General features: G+C 33.9%; 1 protein-coding gene across 1 annotated transcript in view; it reads left to right on the top strand.

The window, feature by feature from the left end:
* LOC122271019 (uncharacterized) overlaps positions 1 to 14,730 on the top strand; it is a 60,277-nt gene extending 45,547 nt beyond the window's left edge. Inside the window, exons 16-24 of the mRNA XM_087165411.1 lie at positions 1,675 to 1,789; positions 4,757 to 4,845; positions 4,938 to 5,050; positions 5,970 to 6,042; positions 8,305 to 8,550; positions 10,374 to 10,625; positions 12,330 to 12,575; positions 14,188 to 14,223; positions 14,430 to 14,730. Coding sequence (XP_087021537.1) covers positions 1,675 to 1,789; positions 4,757 to 4,845; positions 4,938 to 5,050; positions 5,970 to 6,042; positions 8,305 to 8,550; positions 10,374 to 10,625; positions 12,330 to 12,575; positions 14,188 to 14,223; positions 14,430 to 14,530 — 1,271 coding nt within the window. The 3' untranslated portion in view covers positions 14,531 to 14,730. The remainder of the gene's footprint in view (positions 1 to 1,674; positions 1,790 to 4,756; positions 4,846 to 4,937; positions 5,051 to 5,969; positions 6,043 to 8,304; positions 8,551 to 10,373; positions 10,626 to 12,329; positions 12,576 to 14,187; positions 14,224 to 14,429) is intronic.
* The last annotated feature ends 718 nt before the right edge of the window (positions 14,731 to 15,448 follow it).

The following is a 15,448-nucleotide window of genomic DNA, read 5'->3' as shown; positions in this document are numbered from 1 at the left end:
TGGAAGCCTTGTTCTGGTCGCTGATATCGTTGAGAAGAGCCATTCCTTCATAAGCGCCATCCGCTGTTGTAACGTAGAAGCGTGCGACAAATTCAGGGTGAAGTACGGCAACTTTGACGGTCGGGTAAGCTTGTTCGGCGTAATGGAGAAGCATTCTGACAATGACGGTATCTTCTAGTTGTCCATTTGCGGGCTTGTCCAAAATGTCTTCATTTGCTTCATTTGTCCAAAATGTAGCTTGAAATCTGACGAATGTTGAAATGTCGGACTTTGTTGACGGTGATTTTAACACAAAAGTTAAACTTTTCTCCACTTTGATAAATGTAAACTAATGCAAACCTTACAATTAAATTATTCATTCCTTCATATATTATTGGTTTAAGTTGTCGAAAGTTAATATTTCAATTGTAAGGTTCGCATTAGCATACATTTATAAGAGTGGAGAAAAGTATCTATAGCCATTATGGCGAACTAATAAGGTTTGAAAATATCCTATCTGTAACTCCGAACTGCTCGACCGTAGCGCTTCAAAACCGGCGCCAATCGATTCCTGGTGGCCAAAAACCCCAGACCCCCAAGTTTACCGGAGTTTATTAATTCTGGGGCGATTTTCGACTTGGCAACCATTCCTCGTATTATAGTATAAGATTATTTGTTTCAATTCTTGGCCTTTTAATTTGCCAACGATCCATGATTATAATCGAAAGAATCAATCACTAACATAAACTAAAATTCTTTTTTCCCATCTCTTTTATTTTTACCCCCTAACGCTGGAGATTGGTTGAGACAGCGGCCTTGAAATTGATCACGTCAGCAATATTACTCGCGTGGTCACGTGTAAAATGAAAAAGAAACTAACAATTGTTTTTTGCATAGATGAAGAATATTGATACTATTTTTATATTTATTATTAATTTTTATTTTTATTATTAATTTTTATTTCTTTATTTAAAAAAACACTTGTAAATTAAATTGTATTTATTTTTATAGAGTTGTCCACTTTGATTAAACAAGTTACGAATAATTTCGAGGGGGGGGGTTTATATTTAGTGTAAGCCAATTTCTTATTCGAAACCATTCTGAACATAAATGTAAATTAAGTTCTCCAGAAAAATTCGTTTCCTTAAATTAGTGAAGTAGTTACTAAAAACTAAAGTAGTTTGTCGTCACTGCATTTAAAAAAAAAGTAGTTGTAGTTGTGGTTAACTACATTTGTATCAAAGTAATTGTAATTGCAGTAAACTACAAAAATAATGTGGTTTTTCTGACCATTGTAATTGGTATAGTTTTAAAAAAAAATTTAAAGTTTAAAATTACGAGAAAAAAAAAAGATTTCAGGTAAACCTAGAATAAACCAGGAAGTTTCAAATGTCAAAAAATTGTTTTCGAAATATCAAAAGGCTATCAAATTATTTCAGGATTACTCTGAATCACGCAGTGGCGAAGAAATCTTGCAATAAATTGTTTTCTTTTCGATATTTCGTAAACTTTTTTTTCACATTTGAAAATCGTGGTAACCTGACCTCATTTCTCATAACTTTAAATTTTAAAATACCAATGAAGTTGAAACAGAATTTGCCAGGAAAATTTTTTCCGCTGCAGAGCATCCTCTGAATTTCAAATAAAACAAAGCTCACACGATTGGTGGAAATTTTTTATTTTCTAAATCTTCAGGGGATTTCTTGGATCCGGAAAAGGGAAAAACTCTGAGAGGAGGGTCTGATGTTGATGGAGTTCAAGATAAAGGATCTTGTGCTACCAAGTGCCTGGAAGAGGAAGACAATTGCTGGTAAAAATTTAATTATTTACAACTCTCCTTTCATCGATTCATTTAAAACTCTCCTTTTATCGATACATTTACAATTATTTTTTCATTTAAAACTCTCCTTTTATCGATTCATTTGCAACTCTCCTTTCATCGATTCATTTACAATTCTCCCTTTTTCGATTCATTTACAACTCACCTTTCATCGATTCATTTAAAACTATGCCTTTATTGATTCATTTATAACTCTCCTTTCATTGATTCATTTACAGTCAACTAATTCGTTAAAACTCTCCTTCATTAAGGCACTGAGATCTTTGATGTCATTAATTCATTCCTTTCATTGATTTATTCACAACTAACTTTTCATTAATAAATTTAAATTTCTTATTTCATTAATTCATGTACAACTCTACTTACGTTTAGCCCTTTGCAACTCTCCTTCCATTGATTTTTTAAACTTATTGTTTCCTTTAAGTCATTTAAGACTCAGAATTTATTGAATCAATTAAAAATCTCTCTTCATTGGTTCATTAAATGCTTTCCTTTATCTAATTTATTTACAACCACTCTTTTATCGATTCATTTATAACTATTCTTCTGTTGATTCATTTATTAATTTATTTACAACATTCCTGACAATAATTAATTTACATTATTATTTACTTATTTACAACTTTTCATTTCTTCATTTACAGCCTTTTATTCAAACATTGATACGTTCACAGTCTTTTTTTTTTTTCATTCTTTAATTACATTACAACCATCGTTTCTTTCATTCACTCATTTATAAATAGTTCATTCGCAATAATTACTCAAGTCTTGTTTGGCAATGGGAAGTTGTTGGGAAAGTTTTCATGGAATCGATGAAAAAATAAGTACGCAAAACATTGGGCAAAATTATGAAATTTGATATTGGCCAGTGGCTTGTTTTCGCATTTTTAACAGTCATCACTTTTTCAAAAATTGAAAGTTTTAAGCAATTGAATAAACTTATTATATAATAACGTAAGTCATTTCTTTTGAAGCGTTTCTCAAAATATGTAAAACACTTATGGCTTATAAACTTATTATATAATAATGTAAGTCCTTTCTTTTGAAGCGTTTCTCAAAATATGATAAACACTTATGGCTAATAAACTTATTATACAATAATGTAAATCACATCTTTTGAAGAATTTCTCCAAATATGATAAACCCTTATGGCTCATTTCTAAAGTTTAAAACGAGGTTTATTTCTAAAATGAAGAAATATTTTAAGAAACAACCGTGAAATAAAGTAATTTTCTGAACATTATGAAATATTATCGGTTGGCGACTGACATTCAGTCGCTCTGTGGCGGGCCACGACCAGTAATTTTGCTCTTTAATACCAAAACATTTATGTCGTAAAAACTGTCCATTTAAGGGGTATATACATATTCGTATCGCGTCCATTAACAGTGGTCACTCATGGACCAGGGTGTATAGGATGTTGAGGATAATGAACATCGATGATGACCATGCATCAAATAAAAGGATCATAAGCATCAGATGAGGATTAATAGTGACAATACGGGAAACTGTTTCATGCACTTTTTTAAAAAAACGATAAAAACAGTTGGTTTTATAGACTCAATGAGTAGACTATATTTGAGGGTGCCCCCGCCAAGTTGTAATCGCCAAGCTGGGCAATGTTGAAAACCAATCGTGATTCTGATTGGTTTAGATTTTAATCGTGATTCTGATTAGTTTAGAATTTAGCGTTGTTTTTAAATGAATTTTTAAATGTCATTTCCGAGATCCGTTAGTTCTACTTTGGATACCGGCTGGTAAGGTTACTTTTACTTCTGGTACTATAACTGAATACTGTCAATAAGATAAATCTTAAGTTTCTGTACGATTTGAATAACAATGAAAAAAAAGCAGTGATTGACTGGTGTGTGAATGAAGGTTTAATTAGCAATAGATTTAAATGTCCAGCTTGTGGGTTACCACGGCGTTCCGGGCAAACAAGTATGGCGCCAAAAATAAGTCGCCAATTTCGCCCAGGGGCACCCTCAAGTATATTTTTCCCCCGTTGTCTAAGTTCTTCCATCTTTTTCAAGAATCATGCAACTCAATAACGTTCATACAGTTAAAATTGGTAAAAATATATTGCGAACTGCCCCTTGGCGAAAATTGGAAATTTTTGGAGCCAATTGTTATTCCTTCATTTATACACGAGTTAAACAATGCTAGTTTTTGTCTATTTGCTCCATATCGAACAGAAACTTTAGATAAATCTTACTCATAGCCGCAATGGCTCAGGGGATAGAGCGTTCGCCTACCAATGAGGCGAACCGGGTTCGAATCCCAGTCGTTACGAATTCCGCATCCGGCTTGCACCAACTACAATGCTGACGTGAAATATCCTCAGTGGTAGACGGATCACGGGTTAGAGTCCCCTTGCCGTCAGGCTAACCGTGGGAGGTTCTCGTGGTCTTCCTCTCCATGTAATGCAAATGCGGGTTAGTTCAATCAAAAAGTCCTCCACGAAGGCAAATTTTTCCCAATACTCGATCCAGGAGCTCCCTTGTCTTCTGGATTGGGTTCAAAATGACAAGGCTACGGAGTTGAACATTAGTAGTCGTAAACCCATAAAATTGGATCGTCAGTTCAACGACGGTTATTAAAAAAAAATTTAAAAAATCTTACCCTTACCACCAGCAGCTATTTCGTGGCAAAATAATAAAAAATATGCCAACGGCCTTCTTAATCGACATGCATTGCAGAAATAATAAGCCATGAGAAATGTTCTTTCAATATTCAAAATCAGCACTATCACACATACCAAACACGGTCAAAACAGGGTTTCCGATATCATAATGAGATCTTATAAAATGCTCGGGTTATTATAAATGAAACAGCATCGCTCGTATTTCTGACCCATTTGGCGATAATCTAAAGAGAAACCTCGACACAAACCTTGAAATATTTCAAAATGCAACAATTTGCGTTTGATATTTGCAGGGCGTTCTCTATTTGCGGCGCAGTATGTACCTTTGCAACAAACGATGGAGTTAAAGTGGTGAGTCAGAATGGCTGCGATCTTTACAGAAGTAAGTTCTTCTTCAAAATATAGCAACAGTTCAATTTTTGTTCTCTTTTGTAATGAAATTTGTGTTCTCATTTTTCTTCTCTCTGTCTACAGGATTTGACAACGACACTTTCTTGCAATCCAAAGAACTGATTGTGCAGAATATGCGGCGGGAAGTGGAAACCAGAGAATTGAAGTTGGTACTGACTGGTTTAGGAGATGGAATTGTGAGTTAATTTCAGTTTAAGTTAATAAAGTTTAATTTAAGAAATACTTACTAGAATCGTGTTGGCTCAGGAGATAGAGAGCTTGCCTCCCAATGAGGTGAATTGGGATCGAATCCCACAAGTTTCCGGTCATTTATTTATTTATCTATTCATTCTTTTATTTAGTCACATATTCATCTATTTGTTTATTTATCTAGTCATTTATTTATGTATTTACTTATTTATCTATTCATTTACTTATCTATTTACTTATCTATCTAGTAATTTGTTTACCTATTTGTTTATTTATCTAGTCATTTATTTATCTATTTATTTTAACTCGCTTTATGAAAAAAAGCTTTGAACGTATTTTGTGTTTTCCTTTGTTTAATAATTCAAAGAAAATGTAATTAACTTCGGATATTCTATTTATCATATTGTTAACCTAAAATCATAACTCCTTTATTAGATTTTGATATACGTTTCATTCAGTAATAGCTGTACTAAAAAACACTGTTCGAATTGATTACATTCATAATTAATATTACTTATTTCTCCTTTTGTTATAATATATTTTAAAAAATAAATTAATCAATTATTTATTTCAAACTGCAAAGTGATAGGATGGATTTATTTTCATGCAAACAATCTAAAAATTAGTTATTTTAATCAAAATTAGAATAAAAAAACAACATTAATCAACATCATTATTCATTAGGTATAATTTAAGCAACTTAAAGAAGAAACTAAAAATCGCATTTTTTTATTGATTATTTATCTTTTTTATAATTATTGTTTTATTTATTTCCTAATTTATTTTTTTTAATGAAGTGACGTTAAAAGTTTTTGGCTTTCGAAGTACGCATTGTTGATTCATAAAAAGTTGGAAACCCATGCTCTAAAGTTATGTAAAATGATAATAAACTAATTATTTTTTCAGATCCAATTGGATGCTTCTTCAATTGAGGTGACTGAACCGGGTGAAGATGATCGTCTAATAAACCGAATCGGAAGTAAGTTTTCCTTTTTTAACACATGCAAGATGTACCGTGGTTACCACTCTTAACACGTATTTCTTAAATCCTCGTTAAATTCGAAGTACAATATAAAAATCATGTAAATTCGTAGTCACAAATTAACATTTAGTGAATATTGCAATAAAACTTACTACTTTCTTTCTGTTGAGTTGGTTGATAAATCATCGGACTACTAAATCAAAGGGCGGGAGTTCGAACCCCGTCCACAGCAAGTTTCCTAAAAGTGGTTTTTGTCAAAAAATTCATTATAATTCACTGTCATTCTTTCGTTATAATGTTAATTATTCAATTTCTAGAGTTCAGATTCTGGAATGCTCTGTTCGAGAAAGTTCGACACATGTGTTAAGCTCACGTAGTTCAGTTGAATATAATCTCAAGTTTAGATTAATACACTTTGTGTTCCTTCGCTTTTAATGATTCCACACTTATCTACTTGACAATTTTAAATAATTGAGAGATTTCGCAAATTTACTTGAGCATCCTTACCCTCCCGTACGTAAGATTTCAAGTAATGCGCACTTTTAGTGCGCATGCGTCAGTTCTGGTGAAATGCGAATGCGCTCGTAAAAAAATATCAAACTTAGGTACAGGAAAATAAGAGTTTTTGCAAAAATCAGTAAGTTAAAAACGCTTACGTAGAGGAATATCATTCGGCCACAAAATCAAAACAAGCATTTTCAATTGACGAAGATTATCTCTTCACCGCTGTGGCGTCCCGCAGTGGACTGATCGTTAAGACATGGTTCCCAGTAGATCACCGAAGTCAAGCATCACTGGCTGCGGCCAGTGTGCGGGTGGGTGACTACTTGGATTAGTCTGCGTAGGGACCGAGGGTGTGCGGTATCATTAAACTGTCCTACTGTAAAGTGCTCGACTTAGCGTGCAGGTCGTCGGGCTACCGAAGTGGGGGTGCCATCCCCTCTGCAGAGGATCAAAATTGTGATGGCATGTCTTCGGATCATCCTCAGGGATGTTTCCCAGACCGTCGCCAATAGCCCATTGTGCAGCTCTAGTGCGACGTAAGTTAACAACAACAACAACACAGCTGTGGCATACGATTCAAGATGCTTTATTCTTGAATTGTATGATACTGCGGTTTTGTGAGCAGAAAAATTTGGTAGATTATAGATTTTGACGAATTCAGCGAATGCAGTTTATTATTAGTACTATTAATAATAATATTATTATTATTATTATTAATAAAATATAATTAAAAAATATTACTGCACTTTTTTTTATTATTTAACTTTTTTTAACTAAATTGCATAGTTAAAATATGTAAATATAATTTATAATTTTAAAATAGCGAAAATATCTTTAGTTTCTTATGGAACTAGTGGAATTAGACTAGCACAAAACAAATGAAATTAGTTTTTTATCGAATGAACCGGTTGTTGTAAGATTACAAGATTCATTTTTAAATTCCATTAATACATTTCTTTAAATTCGCCTTCCATATCCACGTTTTTAGTTTCAAGGTAGGCTAAAACTTCAAAAAAACAACATTTAACAGTTATATTGTTGTAGTTGTAGTTCATTTACGTCGCACTAGAGCTGCACAATGGGCTGTTGGCGACTGTCTGGGAAACATCCCTGAGGATGATCCGAAGACATGCCATCACAATTTTGATCCTCTGCAGAGGGGATGGCACCCCCGCTTCGGTAGCCCAACGACCTGCACGCGAAGTCGAGCACTCTACGGTAGAACAGTTTAACGAGGACCAATGCCGCACACCCTCGTTCCCTACGCAGACTGATCCAAGAGGTCATCACCCACCCGCACACTGACCACAGCCAGTGATGCTTGACTTCGGTGATCTGCTGGGAACCGTGTCTTAACGATCAGTCCACTGCGGGACTTTAACAGTTATAAACAGCGTACTTGTAGCTTTGTCTTTGTCATGCAAATCACGCCAATGTAACGTAAAGATACGTAGCATCTGAAATAAAAGCGAGTATGCGATTGTTTTAACCTTACGTACGGAAGCTAACGTAAGAGTGCGATTAGGTAACGTACGTCATCTACGTACGTTACCTAATCAATTACGTCAAAAGTTAAAATCATAAATTTTTTTAAAATGCTATATCGAAGTTTTGTAAAGATTTTTATATGCTTATCTGAATGCATATAAAAAACTTTTAAAAAAAAGGCATTCATTTGAAAAAAAAGAAAAGTTTAAGAAATGCTAATCCTCACCTAACCTCAAAATTTGTTATGTAATGTATTTTCTTTTCCAGATAAACCCAACCCCAGAATGCGAGTGGTGAAAGCTGGTGCGAAATTGAAAGCAACTGCTGGAAAATCTGTGAAGAACCTCGGAAATTTGGGTTTTGATGAATGCCAAAGAGTGTGCCTGGACTTCAAAGATTGTGAGACCGCCTCTTATTGCGTGAATGGTGGAGAGTGCATTGTATCATCCGATTTCGGGGAAGACATCGCCAAAGACAATATGGAAGATAACAATTTATGCATCATTGTGACTCGTGAGTATTTTATCCTTTTTGCGACCAAATAATACTTAAATAGATTGAAAGTTTTTAACTTAAATTACTTTCTAGGAGTACAACCGATTCTTGACAGTATTTTGGGGGGCTGTTCTTTTTTAAGTGCTTTACACCTGAGGCAAACCTATAATTTTGAACTATACATACCATTTGGACCTTAAAACTGCCATATGACTTCATTAAACTTTCTTAAAAATTGACAATTGGGTATTGGCACTTCAAGAAGAAGAAGATCATAGATACCCACACATGTAACATATGGCGTCAGGCGCCACTGATCGCTTATAAGCAAGATGGTGTGTTAAAGTTAAGTTAGAATGTAAATTAACGCGAAGTGAATTAAATGCAGCGTCGTATCGGGCATCAAATTTGTTGAAATATTATTCTTGCTTGTCTACGTCTTTAACTTAACTCAGATTTATTGTCTGTTTATGTATTTTATTATAACCGTAATATATCGTTTTGCGTACCTGGCAACTTCTACATAGGTTCGAGCCTGTCTTTGTGCTAAGTAAGAAATATAAAGTGAAAGAATTGAAATCTTTAATATAGAATGTGTAATCTTTAATATGGAGTGAATGAAATCGTTAATATAGAATATAGAATGTGTAAATAAAACGAATTGATACTTGGTGGGTTTGGCTTATTCACATTCGAATGGAAAGAACAATTGCTAACGTGAATAAATACCACGTTTCAACAACCAATCAAGATCAAAATACCCACCTACGTCACTTGCAGGTATCCCATTGGTGTGATTTTTTTCATCTAGATAAAACTTATCAAAATCAATGAATAATTCTCAATTTTTTGAAACCTAGATAGTACAATGTTGGAGTAACTTTTAAAATATTTCGAAATTAGATAGAAAAGGTTTTTTTATTTTCACAAAACTGTTGAGTTTCATTCTGTTGATGTTTTTCGCCATTTTTAGAATTAGCATAGAGGGCGCTGGTGAAATATAGGCGAAACTTGACCTAACTGTCATGAATAAGAAAAGCAAATCCACAGCAGTTAGTAAAATAATGTATTATTCGCAAGGAAAATTGTTATTTCATTTCATCTGATCACAGAGCCTTTGTGAGAAGTTAAAAGAAATGAATAAATAAATAATAAATAAAAATAAATGAAAATAATGACATTCCTTTTTTTTTTTTTTACTTTTAATATATTTCTCCAATTTACTCAAATCTTTAGATTTAAATCTGGAGCTATGTTTTATACTATAAGCTAAGATCTAAGTGAGAATTTTTTTTTTCTTTTATCCTAATTTAAATAAGATTTTGAATTTTTTTCAAAAAAAAAAAATTTATACATGAAAATATATTTAATTCTATTTCACTGTAAATTCGAAATTTTTTAAATATTTTTAAAACACAGATAGCCATGTTATTGAACTAAAAAGAAGTGTTTTTTTTAATTTGTGCAATTTAATTTTAAAATTATTAAATATTTTACAAATTGTTATAATTTTAGGACTGTTTAGCAAAACTAAAAGTAAATTTTTAAATGAGACTGTTTTTTTTAAAAAAAAGTCTGTCAAACCCAGTCGTATACCTTAAAGTTCATCAACATTGCCACCATCATGCCGTCGGTCGAATATTGTGCTGTCTTAACCACTTTTAACCACTTTGGCCACAACGAGCCGCTGTGGGCAAGGGGGAAACAATTGCGCCAAATATTTTTGATGAAAGATATAAATGCAGGATCATTGCCTTTAAAGAGAGCAACTGATTTCAGGTCATAAGAGGTTTAATTTTCCAGAAATAACTAAATTTATCAGTTTTATATTTTTTCCACAGGAAAATATGCCGATCTGTTCAACCGAAGCCCCGGCAATATTTTAAGTCTCACAGCTCAGGAAGTTTTAAAACTTGATTCAGTAGAGAAATGTGCAAGGGCTTGCCATAAATCCACTAGTTATCAATGCCTGTCTTTTGATTACTGCCCGCAATCGAAGGACGCATCATGCAAGCTGCACACAGTACATTATCCGAATTCTAAGACTAGAGAAAATATCCAAGTCAGAGACACTAACTGCGGCCACTACTTCAGTGAGTATAAATTATTCAAGAATTACTTCCAGATATATAGATATTAGGCTTTCTTCAAGCTTGACTTTTTTCTGACATAAAATGTTATTTTCATTTTGTGAGTGATTGTATTGCTCGTATTAAAATAAGTACCTGAAAATCGAACCGAAGGTTCTGGTTACAATTCTGGTTTACTATTTCGATATTGAACTGCAAGAATTAGTGTAAGTGATTATTTTTTTTTTACTATCTCCATATTTTTATATTTACTTTTAAGTATCTAAAAATCGAGACAAAGTTATTCTGGTTTAAGGTACCGATAATTAGTCGCAGGATTTGGTCTGGTCTGTCTGAGAAAATTTTCAAAAAAGTACCCGATTATTGAGTCAGATTTATACCAGTGTAAGATACAAATACGGGGGTTGTAAACTAAGTAATGGCAACATAGGTATAAATCAATTTTTAATGAACTTACAAGTACAATGCATTACATTCCTTCTATGTAATCACCAGCAAAGCTTATAACCTTTAGCCAAATGTTGGGAAGCCGTTGTAGACCAATGACAAGGTGTTGATTATTGATGTGAGTGACCGAGCGCCCTACTGCGTGGAGTACAGATGAAACTTCATGAAATCGGTGACCTCGGAGGGGTTCCTTCAACTTCGGAAACAGATCGAAGTCACAAGGACTCATGTCGGGTGAGTAGGGAGGGTGTTCCAGGATTTTCCACCGTCGCAATACCCATGCCCATGTCGCCCATGCCCATGTCTCATCAATGGTGACAATACGCTGCAGAAATGCGTCTCCTTCATTGAAGTATCTCTCCAAGTGGGTGCCAGCCAGTGCAAACCGGTGCCATTTCTGTACTTCTATTAGTCGATGGGGAAAACACCGGGAAGCAGTTTTCCTCATGTTGAGAGATTTCTTCATTATGCGGCACACCGATTGATGACTCAGACCAACCTCTAAGGATAATTCTCAGACAGTCCATCGGCTGTCTATGGTAAGGAGACCGTTCAGGATGTCACTCTGCTCTTGAGGAATGGAGGGCCGACCTGTGCGTTGCAAATCCGCAGTCTCATTCCAACCCGAACGAAATGCTTGAACCCTCCGTGCTACTGTCCTATACGATAAAGCATTTGCGCCACAGGCTTCCACTAATCCTCGATAGCATTCCGTTGCATTTTTGCCATTGGCAACCTCGATTTTAAGCCACGACCGCTGATCACTTTTTGAAAACATGTTTTAGAGCGATGGAAACGAAACTCGTCACTTTAATACCGCATAACAACTACCCTTCTAAGCAGATCGACAGTTTTTTTGCACTCTACACATCGACAACAGCGCCATCTCACCGCTCCCATATCCTATTTGCGCATGCCCGCCCTTCTGTGAGTTTCAAGGTTAAGTTGCCACTATTTAATTTACACCCCTCGTATTTAACTTAGAACTTAGGTCTATTCGATCGAATTAAAAAAAGGAAAGAAAAAAAAGCTTTAAAAGTGAGGCTAATTTATCCCATTTAAAATACCGATATTAGATTACCGCTGTCGAAATTAGTAGATTTGAGCGTAATAAAAAAATAATAATATAAATCCCCAACTTGAATCAAGGAATTTCTAATTACTGTATTGATATTTAACTGCAAGATAGTTCCGATTTCAATGACGCTGATATAACACTGGCGTTAATATGTGAATGTTCTTAATTTTTTTCCCCCTCAGGAAAATTCAGCACTGAATTCCGGAAGTACCCGAACAAGCGCTATTTAGGAAGTACCATCCCACCCATAACCAATGCCACTCTCGAAGAATGTTCGAAAGCATGCATGGAATACAAAAAAGGAACATGTTTTGGATACGATTTCTGCCAAGACGTGTCCATGCTGGCCACTAGCTGCCTCCTTTTGGACAGCGATCCAGCTAAGATGAAGGCCAGTTATTCCGAAGTCTGTGCAAATTTCTTGAGAAGTAAGTGAGAGCTTTAATGCATTTACTTATCAAGGTGTGTTTCTTGCATTCAGAAATGATTTAGGTTAAATTCAGTTTTACCTACACTATAGTTTAAAATTTAAAGCTCAGGAAGGTAAAATTATCAGAAAATGTTACAAGAGAGATCGGAAACTTCTCGTGGACAGATTTGAATAATTATAATAATAATGCAAATCAAATTGAAAAGATATTAAGCAGATGAGATCATCGGTACTGTACTAAATCTAGATTTTTTCAAGAAACCTGATTTGGAAAAAGCATTGTAATTGTGCTATTTAAAGTGCTGCCCTGTTCTAACTCCTACCTCTAGGTTCCTCAAACAGTTTGTTGAGTTATGTAGTTAGAGCATTTCAAATCAATTAAAAGAAAATAGTCATATCATTTAGAACTTAGATCATTACTCAAAATTTTATTTTATTTTTAAATTCTTATTTTTTCTTTATAACCGTCGTTGAACAGTTGACCCAATTTCTTGGGCTTACGACTACTGATGTTCAACTCTGTAGCCTTGTAATTTTGAACCCAATCTAGAAGACAGGAGAACTCCTGGATCAAGTATTGGGAAACATTTACCCTCATGGAGGACATTTTGATGTAACTAACACGCATTTGCATTACATGGTAAAGAAGACCACGAAAACCTCCCACAGTTATCCTGGTGGCAAGGGAATTCTAAACAATGATCCGTCTACTACTGAGGATATTTTACGTCAGCACTGTGGTTGGTGCGAGTCGGATGCGAATCGACCAGCCATCGCTGGGATTCGAAACCAGCCAGCTCACCTCATTGGAAAGTGGATGTTCTATCACCTGAGGCATCACGCCACATTGAATTATTTATTTATAGTATTACATATATTCATAATGTGCAGAGATGACTGCCTGATTTCAAAATGAAAAAAAAAATGCGGAAACAAGGAATAATAGAGTAATGAAACAAACGGTATGTTTACTATGAAAGTTATAAGCGTTTTATTCAAAAGTTGTGAAAATTAGTTACAAAAGTGACCAACAGATAGCACTGTGCGACGCGCAAAATTCTTGAAAAAAAATACAAATGTCATAGGACTGTAACTTAATCTGTGACATTCCAGTAACAAAGACACGTGGTGTTCAGTAGAACACACGATAAGGTTTAATTCGGTACCACAAACCTCCTCTCGCGTTTCAATGCAAAAACTGATCATTTTGGTTATCGATGTCTAGCAGCGCTGTCTGTTGGCAGCTTTCATAACTGGTTTTTTTTTTTTTTTTTTTTAAATTTCTGAATTACATTTTCTCAGCTTTTGCAAATATTGATTTTGCAGAAGCTGATTCAATCAGTGCGGCAGAAGCCGCACTGATTGAACTTTAACTTTAAAAAATATTGAGTTTAGTTGAAAAACTACTAAACTTTAAAAATACTGAGTTTAGTTGAAAAACTACTAAAATGACTCATTATTCTTTTTTTCTATTACTGAAGCACAAACCGTACTTTGTACCTTCTTTGCTATCTTACTTGAATGAATTTAAAAAACATAATGCAAAAAATATATGTATCATAAAAATGATTCTTACAAATGTAAAAAAAAAAAATTCTTATATTTTATAGGTGAAGCTCAGTTCACTCCTAGGCCCTATTCAAATGGTAAATCATTTTTCAACATTTAAAGCATTATTTTCTACTGATGTATTAAATTTAATTACTTATTTTTTTCAAGAATATACCATGTTCAGAATGTATTATGTTCAGTAATGTTATTGAGATTAGACGATAAAATATAAATTTAAAAATAATAATGAGCGGTAATACTTATATGCACATATTCATATTTATATTTTCTGTTGTTTCAGGTTATGCTGGCGGAATAGGTTTCTTGTGTTTCGTCATTGGTCTTGTTGTGGGTGCTCTGGTCATATTTGCTATAGCCTATATTAGAGTCAATCGACACTGAACTGTAACGATTTAAAGAAGAACAAGAGTTGAAATAGTTCGCTATTTCAAGTTTTTCAGTCCAAAACTCTTTAACTGTACATAAAATGTAAAGTAGTGGTTTATTTTTGCTTCATTGTACTTTTTTTTATTTTCCATTTTGATTTGTATATCTTGTAAAAACATAAATCGCTATATAACTAAAAAAAATTATTATCCTTAGATCTTTGCAGTTTCGTATCTTTTTCGATTTCTTTCTACCATTTTCTATGTAAACGGCATTGCAATGTCCATGAATTACGCATGCAAACTTACTTATTTTACTCCTTGGCACTACAACTGTTGAAGAATACTCATACAAACATTTTTGTTTAAAAAGTAACTGCAATATTCAAAAATAATTTTTATTCCTTCCAAATTAAAAACTGACTATTATCTTCAGAATAGAATATCGCTCAGTGTTCCATGTAGAAAGCCTGTTTAGAACCTTAATGATTACCCTTAACTGAGAAACGTAAGCTCTGAAGATCAGTAGGTCAGGGGTTCTAATCTCGTCCCAGCTGCTTAGGTTCATTTTAAAAAAGTGCGCTGTATTTAAATGACACAATAAAGTTAGAACAGCACATCGTAAGATATTTTACGTTCTGCTTTATGTTGAAATTTATTATTATAATTTTTATTCATTTAATCGTTATTTTTCAGAAAAATATTTTCATTTTCGAACTTTTTGCTCTTGAAACAAAATGTTATTTTAACAGTCGGTCCTTATATTGGATATAGAAAAAGTATAAACTTACAACTACCGGAAGGGGATCAAGTATTGGAACAATCTCGCTGGCGCTTTTAATTTCTAAATTCGATCCTTTTCCTGCTGTGATCAACAGAATTTTATGCAACAGATGATGTTTAATTAAGGATCGGTTAATCATTGCCTGACAAT

The sequence above is a fragment of the Parasteatoda tepidariorum genome, chromosome 6, assembly GCF_982258835.1.
Source record: "Parasteatoda tepidariorum strain Cologne lab strain chromosome 6, Ptep-v5.0, whole genome shotgun sequence".
Classification (NCBI taxonomy): Eukaryota; Metazoa; Arthropoda; class Arachnida; order Araneae; family Theridiidae; genus Parasteatoda; species Parasteatoda tepidariorum.
This window is presented reverse-complemented; position numbering and strand designations above follow the sequence as displayed.